This window comes from Struthio camelus, chromosome 11, assembly GCF_040807025.1.
Source record: "Struthio camelus isolate bStrCam1 chromosome 11, bStrCam1.hap1, whole genome shotgun sequence".
NCBI classification, from domain to species: Eukaryota; Metazoa; Chordata; class Aves; order Struthioniformes; family Struthionidae; genus Struthio; species Struthio camelus.
Genome location: NC_090952.1, coordinates 22,413,502 through 22,429,563, shown reverse-complemented (window position 1 = coordinate 22,429,563; position 16,062 = coordinate 22,413,502). Strand labels below are relative to the sequence as shown.

The window sequence follows — 16,062 nt, the reverse complement described above, 5'->3', positions numbered from 1 at the left end:
TCAACCCAAAGGCTACAGACATTATCCATGGATAAAGTGTTGTGCAATAATTATGATGGGCCATGTAGCTGAATAAGGTACAAAGAAGAATCTTTATTATTAATAAAGAACTTTGTATTTAAAGTGAGGGCAGATTAAGGAGCAAAATCTGATGCTTTCTCAGGAGAATCATGGAATGAAAAAGTAGCAAGCCAAAGGCGTTCCTCCATCCAAGGTGCACACTGAAGCTTTCAGAGTCCTTTGAAAGATGAGATGAGAAAAGTACATCAATATAATTCATTTGGTCAAAATGTCCTACTTCAGACATGCTAAATACCAGATACTCTCTCCATAATGAATACTTGTTCTGAGATAAGAACAAAAGAGCAAAAGCTACAGATAACAGATTTGCCTCAAAAAGCACACAGGTAAACAAGAGTACTCTTTAATCTGCCAGGGCCTGTTCACTCACGAGGCCACATTCAGCTCGAGAATTAAAATACATTCTGTTGAAATAAAAGGTATTAGGAGCAGTCTTAATACATTACATACTAAGCTTGCTCAGGTGCTGAGGGCTGCATATTTGGCTAACACATTACAATTACAGGTAGACCTTTGCCAGAAAAGCCCAGTTCAACAAACCACTTAACTTCCCATTTCTTAGTTGTGGCCAGGTGAGGTGGCGGATAAAACTGTTGTGAGGACTCCTCCTCTCTTGGTGCATCTCTTGGTGTATCCGTTACTTACAGACCTGAGACCACCCATTTGATCACTCAAACCAGACAGTCACCCAGAAAAGGCAGGTCAACATATGCTGGAAAACACCAGCATAGACTAGAAACCAGTAGATTTTTTTTTCAGTAGAAATCTGACTTCATTTCACAGCAGTCAGGACACACTTATGCACCACAGAAAACGGCCAGCAGCCAAAAGCACAGTGTCCAAAGGGGACCGGGGACTCAACAGCAGGTGTGCAGAAGAAGGATACGCCTACCATTGTAGAGCACAGAGACACAGTCTGAAGTGATTATGACTTAAATATCAGTTCTGAAGACTGATGAATAAGTACTGACTGTAGGGCAGGTACTGGTCCATACATTCAATGCCAGAGATAAACCAAATTCCCCCTCCTCTGTGAGCTGCTAGCCTGGGCAGCAGCCCAGGAAGAATAGTGGTACAGGCGAGTACAAAATCCCACTTTATCAGAAAGATGGTGCCTGGAATAGCATTATTCTGAAATCTTTAAAATAATGAAGACAAAATATAAGTCTGAGAAACAGACTTAAGGTGTGCACGCTACTTCCTAGAACGAGAGGTGCGTGCATACGCAGTGAAAATGAGCTTCTAGTTGCAATCCTTAGCTCTCTGCGTTTCAGGCCACACTCAGCTTATGTGAACAGCCATAGCTCTCTTCTATCCCAGCCCTTGAATAGAATACATTTTTAAGGTAGATAGGGATAACCTAGCATGGCTGTATATAACACATCGATCTTCAAGTCTCCCAAAAGTTAAGTAAACGCAAAAGACACCGTCTCCTGTGAGGCGGCACGTTCACATGAATTTGAGGACAAAAAGATTTGCAAGCTGTTTGAAACGCTATGCTCAGCAATTTTTCCCCAAAACCTTGAATGCCTTCCTTATATCCTTTGCAATCTTTGAGGTACCTACTGATAGAAATGCTTTATCAAACAATGAGATGCTTTACATTCGTGACTTAAAATAGTGAGCAACATTACTCTTTAAATCACGTCCAGCCACCTTGGAAAGAGATGATTTCTAGAAGGCAGCGCATAGCTGGATGTGTAAGTGCTAAGCATAGAGCTAATTATTCAGTGAAAAGTAAATAAGGTCCATAAAATGAAAGAAGTGGAAAAGTGTAACACTGCAAGGCACAACTGAAATAGGAGACTAACAGCCTGTCACCACTTCATATGTTATCCACTAATGCTGGCTGTTCCTGTCCCCTTCTCCTCTGTCCCTCATCATGCGATCCACCAGCCCTTCTGCCAGGCCTGGCACTGGTCTCCCCTAGCGCCAAGCCATTTCTCAACTCACAGGGCATGAAAAGGAGGGATTTTGCTGGTGTAGCTTACAGAGGCAGAGACAGCATCTCTGCACAAGCACACAAGCACGTGGCAGGAGGCAAGGTGGGAGGGCAGGAGGCAGCTGGCAGTTCAGCTGGCACAGGCTGCCACAGAGCCACTGCTGAAGAGAAAGAAGAAAACTCAGATTCTAAGTTTAAACCTATGGATATGTTAAAGTTTCAGCTCTGTTATATTTCTTCATGGAGTAAGTCACTTAGATATCTATCTTTTGAAGATTGGAGGTTCTAAGAACCAAGAGCTCAGCTGATTCAATAGGAGGTGTTATTGATACTAATGTAATGAGAAGCCCAAGGAGTTTTGAGAATCAAATCCTTCGCTATTCAGCCTTTATAATGGGAAAAGTCAAATTGCCCTATTTCACAAGAGGGCTGCGAGGGCAAGTATGTTCAGTTGTGCGTGGCTGTGGCAATAAAGACCATATAAACTCCTACGGGAGTCGGAAGAGATCAAATTTAAACTCTACAAGCAGGTTCTGCTCTTATTTGCACACAAGTAAATATTGAGTAAATCCTGGATTTTGGTGGAATTACTCCAGATTTGCACTGATCGAGCCCGAACCTGAGCCTGGTCCAGACTGTATTCAGGTAAGCTCATTAAATGCATCCCATCCCCTTTGACTCTGCTGGGAGCATTCACACCTTCAAAGTTAATCATGTGCTTAAAGGCTTTGGAGAATCAGGGCAAGAGGGCTCAGCACTCACAGGACTGAGCTGTTCTGCTTTGTGTACTAAGCATTTGAAGAAAATAAGAGTGCAGTTGTGACCACTGCTTCCCAATGCCATGAAAGAGAAGGTTATCATTTAATCAGCCAAGTCAAAGTCAGTTCCTCTTTTGGAGGAAAAAGCGATTATAACTGTGGCAGCTTCAGACCTTTGGCTTTTGTGGTCTGTGTCACTCCTCTTAGATTATCCTTCACTACCAGATATGGTCCCACAGCCCCAGCAACTCCATGTATATTCACACAGACAAGATTGAGCTTATTTTCATTTAATATTAGACAAGGTGCAGACGTTGCTCATTGCTGCTTCTTGCCAGTGCTGGGACTCAGGAATAGGGGAGGTAGGATGAGCCTCGCATTCCCCACAGGACAACCAAGAGGTGACAGCAAAAAGGGAGCCAAAAACAAGATTTTGCTGAGGTAAAGAGCTGCAGTCAGAGCACCAGAGGCTGTAAAGGCAATGGCAGACTGCCTGCCCTCCCTCCTGGGCTGGAGGGCTCCAGGCCAGGCAGTTTAGCTGAGGCAGAAAGGGGTTAACTACTCCCACGAGCAAGAGCCTTGGAAAACACGATGCCAGGACTTCACTTTTCACCTCCACTGAAAGCAGAAGACATGATAAAAATCATCACAAAAAGATTATGAAATCTGATTAATTACTACCAAGGGACTGCAACACTAATCAGTTTTTAAATAGGATTATGCACCTTGGTAGGAGCCCTGATTAAACAAGCTAGTGAGATCCTTCCAGGCAGCTGCTCAGCAGCCTTAAACCCAAGTTTGAACACACCTACAGTGCAGAGGCCAAATTTCCTTGCTAGCATCTCACTACCAATTGTGCCTAAGGTGTTCAGACCTGGCACAAATCGACCCTGGAGCCTATATCCATGCTTCAGGGTTTTGGCTCTTGTCTATTATCCCCCACATTTTTTTTCCATCTTTGAATAATATTAAGTTAAAAGTCTCTCAGTTCTCTGATTTCAGATACAGGTGTCTTCCCAAGAAAGGGAAATTCTCCTCCCCTTTCCTCTTATTCTTGTCCAAAACGCAGAAATGCACACATAGTAATATAATCAAACGAGGGAGCTGGGCTCATAGGACTGATTTGGCCTAGAAGAAAAGTGCATAATTAGAGCACCAAGTAACAATACTATCAGTGGTGACATGAGGCTTGGAGCACCAAAGGGACATTCAACATGACAACATAAAGGCTCTGAATTTCTGCTGATGACAAAACCGTGTGCACACAGAGAGGGTGGAAGAGCCAATCTTTCTCATAACGTGCTTGAATGTCCTACCTTTTCCTTCCCCCGAGAGGAGCAAGGGTTGCTCTGCCAGTCAGCCCGCTGCTAGGGACAGAGATAACAAGCCATTGTCAGGGGCAACCACAAAGCTGCTTGTTTCACATTAGCATCCTTAACGTTTTCTATCTAATCAGATTTCTTGTTGGTTGAGGAAAGCTGCCTTTCCTCATTACCAGCTGCTATCCCAGGTTCCCCTCTCCCCATCCCCAATACAGATTTTGCCATGTTTGTCCGCTTTTCTGTGTAAAAAGGTTATGTATGCCTGGAGGGAGACTAAATGTTACCAAAAAAAAAAAAAGGCAAAAAGCCCCACAGGAAAACAGAACTGTGGGCAAGAGGCCAAGACTCTTGATTATGTGACTGTGACTAACCAATGGGTGTTTGGAAAAAAAAAAAAAACAACCCACACATTTCTCTCATTATATTCTCTTCTCTGGATGTAATAATACAACACAAATAAGTTTTCCAGGAGCAGGCTTCTTTTTATGTAACCATGTTTTATACAGATAGCAGCAGCTTATGTTTAAACTATTTAAGAGAACAAATAGCTGCAAGATGTACTTCACATGGCCTTTCTCCTGCTAGCAGTATATTCCTTGCTGGAGGGAAGCAACAAAACTGCCCTGCATTTTGCTACTGCTTGGATGTAACTGTAAACAATGCATAATGCCCACAGGACCTAGCATCCAGGTAAGAATGTCAGGTCCTCTTGTTTTATTGCGTTTGAGAGAGCCATGACATTGTAAACTGTGGAATGACTTTGAAAATACAAAGCTAAAATGATGCAGAATAAAGCAGCAGTTCATCTTTTAACTTAGCCCAAAGTTTCCCAGATCATTAGGAAAGGCAGCTTCCTACCTGAACTGCAAATCTGACTGACAGACATCACCCCACTAGCACTGGGCCTAAAGGGAAATTCTCACGTTTTGGGAAGATGATAGTAATATTGTGATTTCCCATTACCCCTCTCCTTCCTGCCACACCTATTTAAAAAAACAGTCTGCCACAGTTACTGGACCAAAGGCCTTTTATATCCTCCAGCTCAAACTCAAATATACCAGCTAAGGTGAATTCGAGGCACATGTGTGCTGTGAAAAAGGATGACATTGCAAGCAGGCAGGTTGGCTGTCAAGAAAAGAATAAGAAACCAAGACAGGTTAATTTAGGAAACAAAGGACCAATTGTCTCATTGGTTCTCTTACTTTTGGAAATGGGTCTGAGACAAGAGGAATGAGTCTGATGGGCTAATGTGTCATACGGGCCACCTGTTTCAGGTATTACAGTGAGGTGGTATTTCAGTATTTCAGCAATTAGTGGAATATTCTCCAAACACACAGAAAAAGTCAGGACAGTCTCTCTCAATTCTTAAAAAGAGCTTTCAGAGCAGAAGGGAGGTGAAACAACAGAGGCAGCTACACAGGTAATGCTGCAGATATGTGAACGGTATATACAGCAGCCAGCTAGGACTACTGGCCTCATTAGAGAAGAGGATATCTAAAAGGCCACGTATGCTTTATGGGACACTGATTTTTCAGTAAGCAAAACAGTACTTCCTAGTTCTTCTGCCCAACGGGATTCAAGACCATTGCTAAAATTATCTGCATGCACAACGCTGCTGATTTAACGTCCTCTGAAGAAGCAGACTTATTCAAGAGCATCACAAGAGGCAGAATGGCACCAAAAGTGTTGGGACTTAGCTACCGCTGCCTCATACCCGGTGTCGTGATACAGGCCCAGGGGAGCCAAACCTAGAAGTGACAAACAAGACAGCCCAAGCATTAACCCTGTATGAAAGCATGGTCAAAAAATGCACAGCAGAAATTCATCAACTAAAATCAAATATTTAGACAATGAGAGGCAAAATTAGAGACATTCATGATTTACTAGGTATTCCCACGTCAATATTCATCAGGTGAAAAAAGTGCATCTTTATACTCTCCCTAGAGTCTTTCAAGTCTACAAAGCATTTCATATATAACCTCTATTATGACATTTTACTTGGAGAGACTTCCTAATAGCTACTCAGCTGCCATATTTTCCAGTCCTTTCAAAAATGTGCAAGTTGCATTACGGTAACAGGTTTAAACTTTCATTTTCATTCAACCTCACAGCACAGCTGAGCGTTAACTGCTGGGTTCACACTCAAAGGTATTCAGCTAGGGTTTATTTCAGTTGTTCCAACTGACTCCAATGGACTGTTTTTGTGTTTGCACTGAAAGCACAGTTCAGATCACTTCATGCTCAAAATTTTTCAGCTTCGTGCCAACAAACCACTGAGGTTTACAGGCATCAGCCTTTCAGGGGGTCTAACACCACTGCCAGCCAACTCACGCTCTGCAAAGAAAGAGACCAGTGGGGCCCTAGGCAGTTTGAGCAGCAAGAGAGGCTAAAAGGACACCTGAACAAACATCTTCCCTCTCATGCTAGATGCAGTTTCTTTCACAGAAACACACGTAGAAACCATGCAACAATAAACATTCCACCAAGATGATACCCCTATGAATTCTCATCAACTCAGATGGTTGTGGGATAAGTCAATATGGCCATGCCTTCTTGTGCCTTGTCTAGTAATGCAAAAATTCCTGGAGGAGAGGAGGAGGGATGGGGGTAGGGAGAAGAAGAACATTCATCTTTGTATACTGCAATAGGAAATGAAGCTTTCCTCTTAGAACTAAACATTTTCAGTAAGAATGATTAACACCACCATATGCCATGGAGGAAGGAGTAACACAGCTGTTACTGGGGAGAGACAGCATGCAGATTTATGGAGAATCTAAGAAGAGTAACTGTGAGCTTTCAGGTGATAAATCGGCAGAACTGATGCTCTCCAGGTCTTTGCTTAGAGTCTGCACCTTGGAAGCTTCTCCTGGTAGATTCTCAGTTCCTCATTGCTGAGCCAAACAATGCACCTAGAAAACTCATCCCTTAGAGATAAAAGGCCCAGCACAACCCCACTTGCCATGCCTTTCTCTCTTCAACATTTTACACGCTGATGGCATGTTCATTTATTCACTGGAAATGACCATAGCTATGAGCTAGTCACCACCAGGGATCCAGTTCCCTATATAAATTACATTGAAATGACCATCAACTTCTACTGGAGTTTCATGTGAGCACAAAGAAATTGTGAAATACACAGTGTGGCTCAACAGGGCCCAAATCTGCTCAATGCAGACTACTGTAATACTCTGTGGCTCACATGAAACCTTCATTTCACAAAATACCATTCGACAAGGAGGCTGAGCACCTCTAAAAGCTTAGCTGTCAACATCTTTCTAGAGGAGCTTGACACGAACAGTTCTGGGCTCATAACTTACTAACAACACAAACCCTGATAGATGATGAGAAATTCATTATATTTGTTAATCCAAAAGAGTGCCATGTGATTTAGCTTTCCTTCACATTTTGAGTTCCAGAATCAAAACTCCTATCAAGTCAGCCATGGAAATGAGAGCAGAATTAGACTTTGTTTCCAAAACGCACTTTTAAAATTCATGTACATCATTCACTAAAAAAAAAAAACAAACCTGAAAAAAACCTTCCCCCACCCCAGTGTTTATATCAGACTACATACGCCTGAGCAAGATTAGAAAGGAATGCCATTTTAGTAAAATATTTCTTTTAATAAAGGACATAGATCTCCCAGCAGCAGTATAAGGAACATTCATGCAAAATTTGGAGTATGCAATAGAAGAAATTGAGCAAAATATTTTAGACTAATGACAGCTTAGCAACTGATGCCCATCATTACATAGAGAATAATACAAGTGCTTTGTGAGGAAGGGCTCCAACCTGATCACTTTGCCATTCCTGCAAATTCAATTGTGGCAGAATCCCAGCCCTGAATATTTCATCTTAAAATACGTCTACCAGCAGTAACATTATTTGTCTTGGCAGATACTCAAGCTTATGCAAAAAGTGGAAGGCTTACCATGTAGAAAGGCAGTAACACAAAACACATATGGAATAACAAGAGAAAATATTTAAAAGAAGGACTAAAAATGGTTTAATCTCATGTATACTAGACCAATGAGTTAAAGGTACAGATAACTCAATTTCATGTTAATAAATACAGCATTAGAACAGACCATACCTTTGCTTTATCTGAAAAGGAAAACATTTCTACTTATTTCTTCTGCTCTGCATGCATTTCATTTTCCAAAAATGCAACCGTGCGTGCATTACGTACAAACTTTACCCTACTTCGCTAAGATACAGCTGCCACGAGCATTCGCTAGCGCTATGCAGAAGCCTTATGGAGTGAAAGGTGCTGGGAATAAGCCGAATCTGAGTCTAAGTGCCATTACTTTCAGCAAAGTGCAGCTTCGGAAACGTTACCAGAAAGAACCGACTTGGAATTGATGCTGTTTAAAGTAGCAAGCAATTTTTGGCAGCCCAAAAAAATGGCAGTGTGTAATGATGAGAGCTGAAACAAACAAACTTTATTTAAGAAAAAGCAGCGTCATTGTACTTCTCGTGTAGAACAATATTGTACATGGCTTATGCTATAGTGTCCCTCGAGAGCTGAATTAGACACTAACAGGCAAGCAAAAGGGGACATGGAGTGCATCACGCTCCCTGCATCAGTTGCACTACACTGACACAGGCTGGAAAACACACAGCACACTCTAGGGACATACATGGAAAAATAAAAAATAATAGAAACAAACAGAACATGGATCCATAGTGCCACAAACCTTCCGGCTCTGTGTTCTCTTTGAGGTGCACTTGCTTCAGTGGGCAGCAGAAGATTTCGTGACACTTAGCACGAAAAGGGGACTCTTTTTTCTTTAATTCCGCAGATTGGATCGAATCTTGCCGTAACATAATGTACTCCTGTGTGCCAGGGGGAGCGTCATCCATAACTGTGGTCACCACATAACAAAATGAACTCAAGTTAGAGCTTGAGGAAAACAATCTAGAGAATTACATCAGCTACATAATGTTGGGGGGGGGGGGAAGGGGGAGAGAGAGGAAAGGGAGAAACATTTTAGAAAGGAAAATAAGATTAAACATGTTAAGAGTATCTTAGTCATGGTGGCAGAGAGATGGGGAAAATATTTACTTTTATAAACAATGCTTCTCATAAACATTAACAATTTATATTGTTTCATGCAGCTTTCATAAATAGAAGACCACCGTGCTCCAGAAGGCAGCAATCAGGTTCTCTCGTACGTCTTTGCTTTACTCTCTAGTAACACCTAGATCTATTCTGCATGCAGATTCAGTAAAACGAGCAAAGAAAGCATGCTGTTACTGTCCAGCCATAGGCAATCTCTAATGTCGAGGAGTAATCATTCCATATCTGCAGGTAATGCAACATCCGTGTGTCTATTCCCCAAAGTGAAAAAAGCATGCCTTTGTCAGGATATTTAATTATATACTGTTCCTCCGAGTCAGGATGATAATCCAATGACATTTGACTTGATCATCATTTTCAATGGGTAGAAGAGTAGATGCACAAAGGGAACGCACATTAATCCTTTTGATGGTTTTCTTGTAAAACAGCAAGTCATTTTTTAAAGTTGATCTTATAAATCAATACCACCATTAATAATATCAATGATATGCAGTCTGAAATGTTTCTGAATAGGGTCAGACTATTAAATGGTAAAAAGATAAAATATATAGCATACAGAAAGCTCCAGCTACCTTATAAGTGTTACAGTAGCAGAAAGAATTGAAACACTTTTCCACTACCTAAAAAATGAAGCGTTAATAACGGAGATAGTGAGATTCTTCAACTTGTAGCTTTTAGGCACAGATCATCTTTCAAAAACAAAATTATATGATTTTCAGAACACCGTCTATAACCACTACTAGTAACTCATAACTTGGATGCATTGATATAAAACCACAGACAAAACAAGACTGAGATTCTACAACCCTGTAGCAAAAAATAAACTTCAGAATTTTAGGAAACTAAAACCCCAAAGATCAGGAAAGAAACCGCTGACATGCTAGTCTAAAAAACCACAGCCGCACCAGCAGTATACAAGCTCATATGAGTCTAGAAGTCTTGGCAGATAATTCAAACAATTGAATTGTTTCTCAAATATCTGCCAATACCTAATCATTTTTAAGAACTATCATACAGATTTAAACATGAATCCCTTCAGCCAAAAGGGATACTCTTTCATCTCCATCCATTTGCTTTTTTTTCCCTCTCCAGTCAAGAATGGTAAAAGTCACATCTAGGAGATAATTAACTGGTTCAACCTGATACTTGTGTCTTCCACAGTGGGCAATCACCTGCTTTGAAGTCATTCATCTGTAGGACACATTTTGCACCTTAGCTGTTGTTGCTTCATTATGCTAGACACAGCATCAGTAACGCACACTAATAATCCAGATAAAGTGCCATTAAAAGTGATGCATAAGCTAATAGGAAAACATAAGCGGTTCAGAAAAGAGCACTAGGTCACTGAAGCACAAGGTCTGGATTGCCAAATAATTGCTCCCTTAACAATACTAGTTTTACTTTAGCTTGTTTGAAGGGTACTTATGTGTTTATGATGCGTACTGACAGCCCTGAGACTGCAGAGCAATCACTAAGAAGAGTCAACACCCAAGAGAAGCCAAAGACCAACAAGCCCTGATGGGTCACTCCTCCAAAAAGACACCATGAAGAGCTGCTACTGCAGGAGTCTGTGCAAAGTCCCCAGTAAACTGCATGCAAGGCCACTGACGTCAACGGTGCAGGAACCCTCCGGCGCGTCCCTCTGACATTTACAGGGATAACGTGTGTTGAGAAATGCGAATAGCCAGCAGAGGAGTGAAACGCACGGCTACCTTCTGCCAGCAAGCCAGCTGATACGCAGCAGAGCATACCCTGCTGTCAAGTACAGCCTCAGGCAAGAGGCATGTTCCTGGCCTGATCCTCAGAGAGGCAGACCCCTTCCCGAGAATGGAATAAAAGGCTAGGGAAGATGTATCTGGTCCTTTTATCAGTCATCTGCACTCCCATATCCTCACAGATTTATTTAAATGTGAACAAGCCACAAGCAGAGCCACAGCTTCAATAAATGAAGAACATGCCAAAACCAACAAAATACACCAATTTAATTGAATCTAGGGCAGCAGGTGTAAACGAGCCTTGGTTTAGAGGGATGTCATAGCATTAGCATCTGAAGCAAATCCTAGGAACCACAGTTCTAATGGAGCCTTAATGCTGGAATGATGCATTGATGACCTAATTGATGTTACTGTTTCTTAACATGATGAACGGCCTCAAGGCAGACGGAGAATTTATACAAAACTAGGAACATCCCCTAACCCCAATGCCTCCTTTTCTCTGCTATGACGACAGCCAGACAGCCTCATGGAGCCAATGAAATGACAGCTGCAGGATCTTAGTTGTGTCTAATGAATTTATCCACAGGAAAGGTTCAAAACCACAGGATCTAATGTGAAAAACTTTCAAAACCTGATGATGTCCATTTCCAGGAACTAAAAATAATCAGTGTACAACCACCATGAAAGGATCATTAGTCAACATCATCTGTGAATAAGCACTTTGGAAACTGAGAAGTATCTTCTCTCACCCAAATCCCAAATGATTTTACTAACAGGACAAAAAACACTTATGAAATATACCAGAGCAGGAGGCAAAGGGTAAATTTTAGGTAAGTAACATCAAAGTGTAAAGCAGCATTTAAACATTGTGCCACATGGAGCAGAAGACATCTAAGGGATAAGAAAAACACTCCTTTCATGCTACAGTCCCTTCCGTTACAGGCTTTGTGTCAACTGCAGGATCTCAGATATGCTTATGCTCTGCTGTATAATACATAGATACATGAGCTGGCTTTAGATCAGCTAATTCAGGTAGTAATCACAAGACAGCGACAAGCTCAACAAGGGCAGAAGACAACATGTGAGAAGCCTGGAAGATGCTCAGCTTTACTCCATTACACAAACACTGTTCTCAAGAGCAACTAGAAGAGACCTTTGTTCAGGCACGTCTACACTGCCTTAAGCCACCTTCCTGAGAACTGACATGCAGTCCTTTTGCGAGGCTACAACCATCCAGCTCTGCTTCTGTTGTTATGATTCAAGCAGCCACTCACCCAGATGTACTCTCCAGCCTCGTAGAGGACCATACTATGACCATCCTCGTAGAGGACTCCTCCATCCAAGAATTTGTAGGTCTTGGACACAGGTGATTAAGATATTAAAGAACTTGCACATCCTCAGTTAGAAGATGAGAAAGAAATACTTCACAGCTTAAAAAAAGGGGGGGGGGGCAGAGAGGCAGAAAATGCAACACCTGTGGCTCAAGCAAGCGTATACATGAAAAGCATTTACTCAGCAGTCAGCATAAAATGGCTGCAGTAACTGTTTCCTACATCAAAGATTCAGCTTCCTAAGTATCACTCTCTGGCATGTTCCTTTTAAAATAATAAGCAAAATAATAAAAACTTACTGACAACAAGCCAGTATGAACAAAAGTTTTCTTCTTCCCCCCTAAGTCTTACTGAGAGAGAAGAAAAATGTTCTCAAAGAGGCTGCCAGCACCATCATGTTTTTCAAGGTAAATTCAAACTTGTTCACATTGTATAAACACATCAGCTAAAAGAAAGACACAAACCAGTGCAGCGTTTATGTCCGACTTCATTTCAGTCCCATCTGGAATTGCCAGAACCCATAACACCAGTCCTGTCTATAGGGCTTGGCTCTGGCTGCAACCGAATAATTCTTGATGTAATTCAGAGTTTAATAAAGCCGTAAGGAAGCATCTTTCCCCCAGCAGCTACAAACTTGAAATCTGCTCCGTCTCATTTTTCCTGGGCTACTAGTGTTACAAGGAGAGACTTCAGCTCTGCGAGCCAGAGTCCGTGGCGACCATAGGGTAAATACGTCTTAACATCCAAGCAAAAGAAATCTCCACGTTCCCCTTGGACTGTTGGGAAATTGATCCATGTGGACGTTTCCTTCTTTAAATAACCCGAAATGCGAATTTCTTTCCTTCCAGTTCACTTCCTTTTGTTCTTCTGCTTAGTTTTACATGCAGTGAGGCCCAAGGTACTTATACTTGCAATAGATTACTTTTCCTGCCAAACTGTGCAGTAAAGTAAAACAGCAATGCCTATTCTGCACCTCCTTCATCCTCTGCCTCCTTCACCCACAAAAAAGAAAAAAGGTCAGGAATGAAGTGACACAGGTCTCCGAGGCTGTTCAGAGCCGTTTTTTCCAGGATATCAAGTTGCTTTGAACTCCTCACTGGAACAAACCTAAAAATATCGCCTTCAGAGCAACTTGCTTCAAGTGAGTGCCCAAAGGACAGAACAGGTGGGAAGTATTTGTAATATTTGCACTGGTGGAGTGGCTGCTACGAAACTCTCAGGTACACATGCAGTAGCTATTCCCTCTGCTTCTTTTCATTACTGCTTTGTTTTTCCCCTGATTTACTCCAGCTGAAGGTGCAACTTCTGTTTAGCATCTGGGCAACCTAATGAACTCATTGGGGTACTTCAGGGCACAAAAATACTTATAAGCTAATTAAAGAAAAAAGTCTACTCTGGGGTTGTCATTCACTCCTAATGGCAGCGCAGTCCATCTGTACCATCCTCCTATCCAGTTTTGCCAGCAGCCACGCGAAGGATTCTCACCAAGTGGCCCCAGCACTTTGGTGTCACAGGCCAGAAACCTTGCTCTCACCTGGCGTCCGCGTTCTCACAGCTTTGCGGGTCAGCTGGCTCCGATTTTTTCTTTTGCAGTGATGACAGATGTCAGAGGATATACAAGCACCATAGCTTCTTTTATTCTCAACAAGCTGTCTCTAAGGTCCCTCCTTTCACCACTAAAATCAGACACTGTGCCAGAAACGCACTAACTCTGACCAAAGTTAAAAAAAACAAATAGGAAAGACGCCTTGTGGAAGTCCTAACTTTTACCTTGAGTTTCTTTATATTACATTTCAAAACTAAAACTGAGCCCCCAATGAACTCTCGCTACTTCTGGAAGGTGCTGCCAGACCGAGGCCATGACGGATGCCAGCTACACCGCGCTGGAGCCTCCTCGCTCTGCACGCTCAGCAGCAAGCCTCGGGCTTCTGTTCTCAAACCAATACTATAAGTTTCCTCTCCAGCGACTACTTCTCTGTGCTTATTTTTGAATTGATATTAAAAGGACAGTTTTATGGCATGCATAAATACAGCATAAATTCTGAGATGGGCACTAGTTGTCTGGAAGAGCTGAGACGAGTCTTGGAGAACTAAATTCCTTTTCTAATAGAGGGTTTTTACTACCTGAACTAATGATGTTTCAAACTGCTGATCTAAATTAGATTGAGCTGGTTATTAGGAGCAGAGGCTTCTGGGATTCAGTAGCATACAGTCTAAGAGCTCCTTTCTGTTTCTGGAAGGAGGAAGAGGATAAACTCCTATTTAAAGCATAAGTGTCACAGGGTGCCACAAATTAAAACTGACCAGTAACGCCTAAGCAGTAATCCCTATGGTGAAACCAACAACCCAGCCTCTGCCATGACTGCCATATATGGTAGAGATTCCTAACCTCTCATTAAATTAGCTACTTCAGATACAAGCAGGAGTAGCCTGGACACCTTGGCACGTGCCCAGGCCCCGGGGGAGGTTCTCCATCCCACATCAAGCACCATGTTTGTCCAGGTTCCCCAGCAGCTGCAGTCGACCAAGCTCAGAGCTGTTCCAAACAGCCCTAAACCACTGCAGTCACAGGAAAGACTGCAGCATAAACACCCCCAAAGATTACTTCCAAATCCTAATCCTACTCAGGGCTTCATTCTTAGGCTGATACACGGCAGCAAACGGAAACCCCCTCTGTAAAAGGCCGCACGAGTGGCTGGAGGGCCGCCGTCCTGCTGCCAGGGCTTAGCCAAGCACATGCAAAGCAGAACCTCCAACCCAGCTCCTGCCTGCTGCACCTGGCCCCCAAAAACACTGGGCGAAGGAGGAACAAGGTTCACTTGGAGTCCTTCTAGTGCATCTACAGGCAAATCTATCTTCCCAACTGCAGATGGATATCAGTATTTATTGCGCAGTTCCTTCCTATAGGCTCAGTAAGTTCATTTTCAAAGCAGCAGAAACGGACAAAGCTAGCCAAAACGATATAGTCAAAACTCGCTTTAGGCAAAATGTTTCATTTTGAATTAATACTTAAGGTTTGTACAACCCTGCCTTTGCCCCCGCATCAGAACGTTTCAACGATGGTTTTAGACACTGTTTTGATTTTCTAATTTGAAACTGCTTTCAGCTATGAAATAGCTTCCTTTTTAAATAAATATATGTTGTCTTGCAAACAAAATTAAGACTGCAGCTTTATGGAATACGTTTCTTTCAATAGCAGTAGGCGTTTGTAAGTTTTCTGATCTGTTGAAAAATTCTGAAATATGTTCTCTTTGGGTTAACCTTGCAGAATAATTATTTTCAGATCTTCCAAAGTTATTTGCATGGAACAAAAGGGTAATTGGATTAACTGCTAGCAGTAATAGGCTGTTATCCTCTAAAAAGACTAGCCAAGATAAGCCTGCTCTTAGATCCTTGTGCATAATAAAGACAATGACGTCCAGCGTCAAAAATTTAATTCAACTGAGAACGCATCTCCTCTTTCCCCTGGCTCAAAGTATGCTAATGTTTCTGCAGATAACCTGATTTCCTAACTTTTCCAGACATTCATCTACTACCAAACAGCCTTCGAGTAACTCTATTCTGGCCACTATTCAGTGATGCAGCTGCCTATAACCATGATCCTACTGTGCTGACATGCAAAAGCATGGTTTGGGAGAAACTGCTCCGTTTCCTCTCCAGATGCTCAGCAGTGTTTTCCAGCCTCCCACATGTGAACCGCAATAAAGAGAAGATCCGCGCTGCTGCTCATCAGCTGCTATATACCATCCCCAACTTGCTCTCCATTGTGCAAACCCACTGCTTTTCCCTTCCCAGACAAAGGGATCTGCAGTTTTGCTATACAAGATGTGTGC

General features: G+C 42.2%; 1 protein-coding gene across 4 annotated transcripts in view; it reads right to left on the bottom strand.

Annotated features, from left to right (window-relative positions):
* FGF13 (fibroblast growth factor 13) overlaps positions 1-16,062 on the bottom strand; it is a 286,202-nt gene that overhangs the window by 115,457 nt on the left and 154,683 nt on the right. For all 4 annotated transcript variants that reach the window (XM_009684862.2, XM_068956968.1, XM_068956971.1 and 1 more), the window contains exon 2: positions 8,801-8,968. In XM_009684862.2, coding sequence (XP_009683157.1) covers positions 8,801-8,966 — 166 coding nt within the window. In that variant the 5' untranslated portion in view covers positions 8,967-8,968. The remainder of the gene's footprint in view (positions 1-8,800; positions 8,969-16,062) is intronic.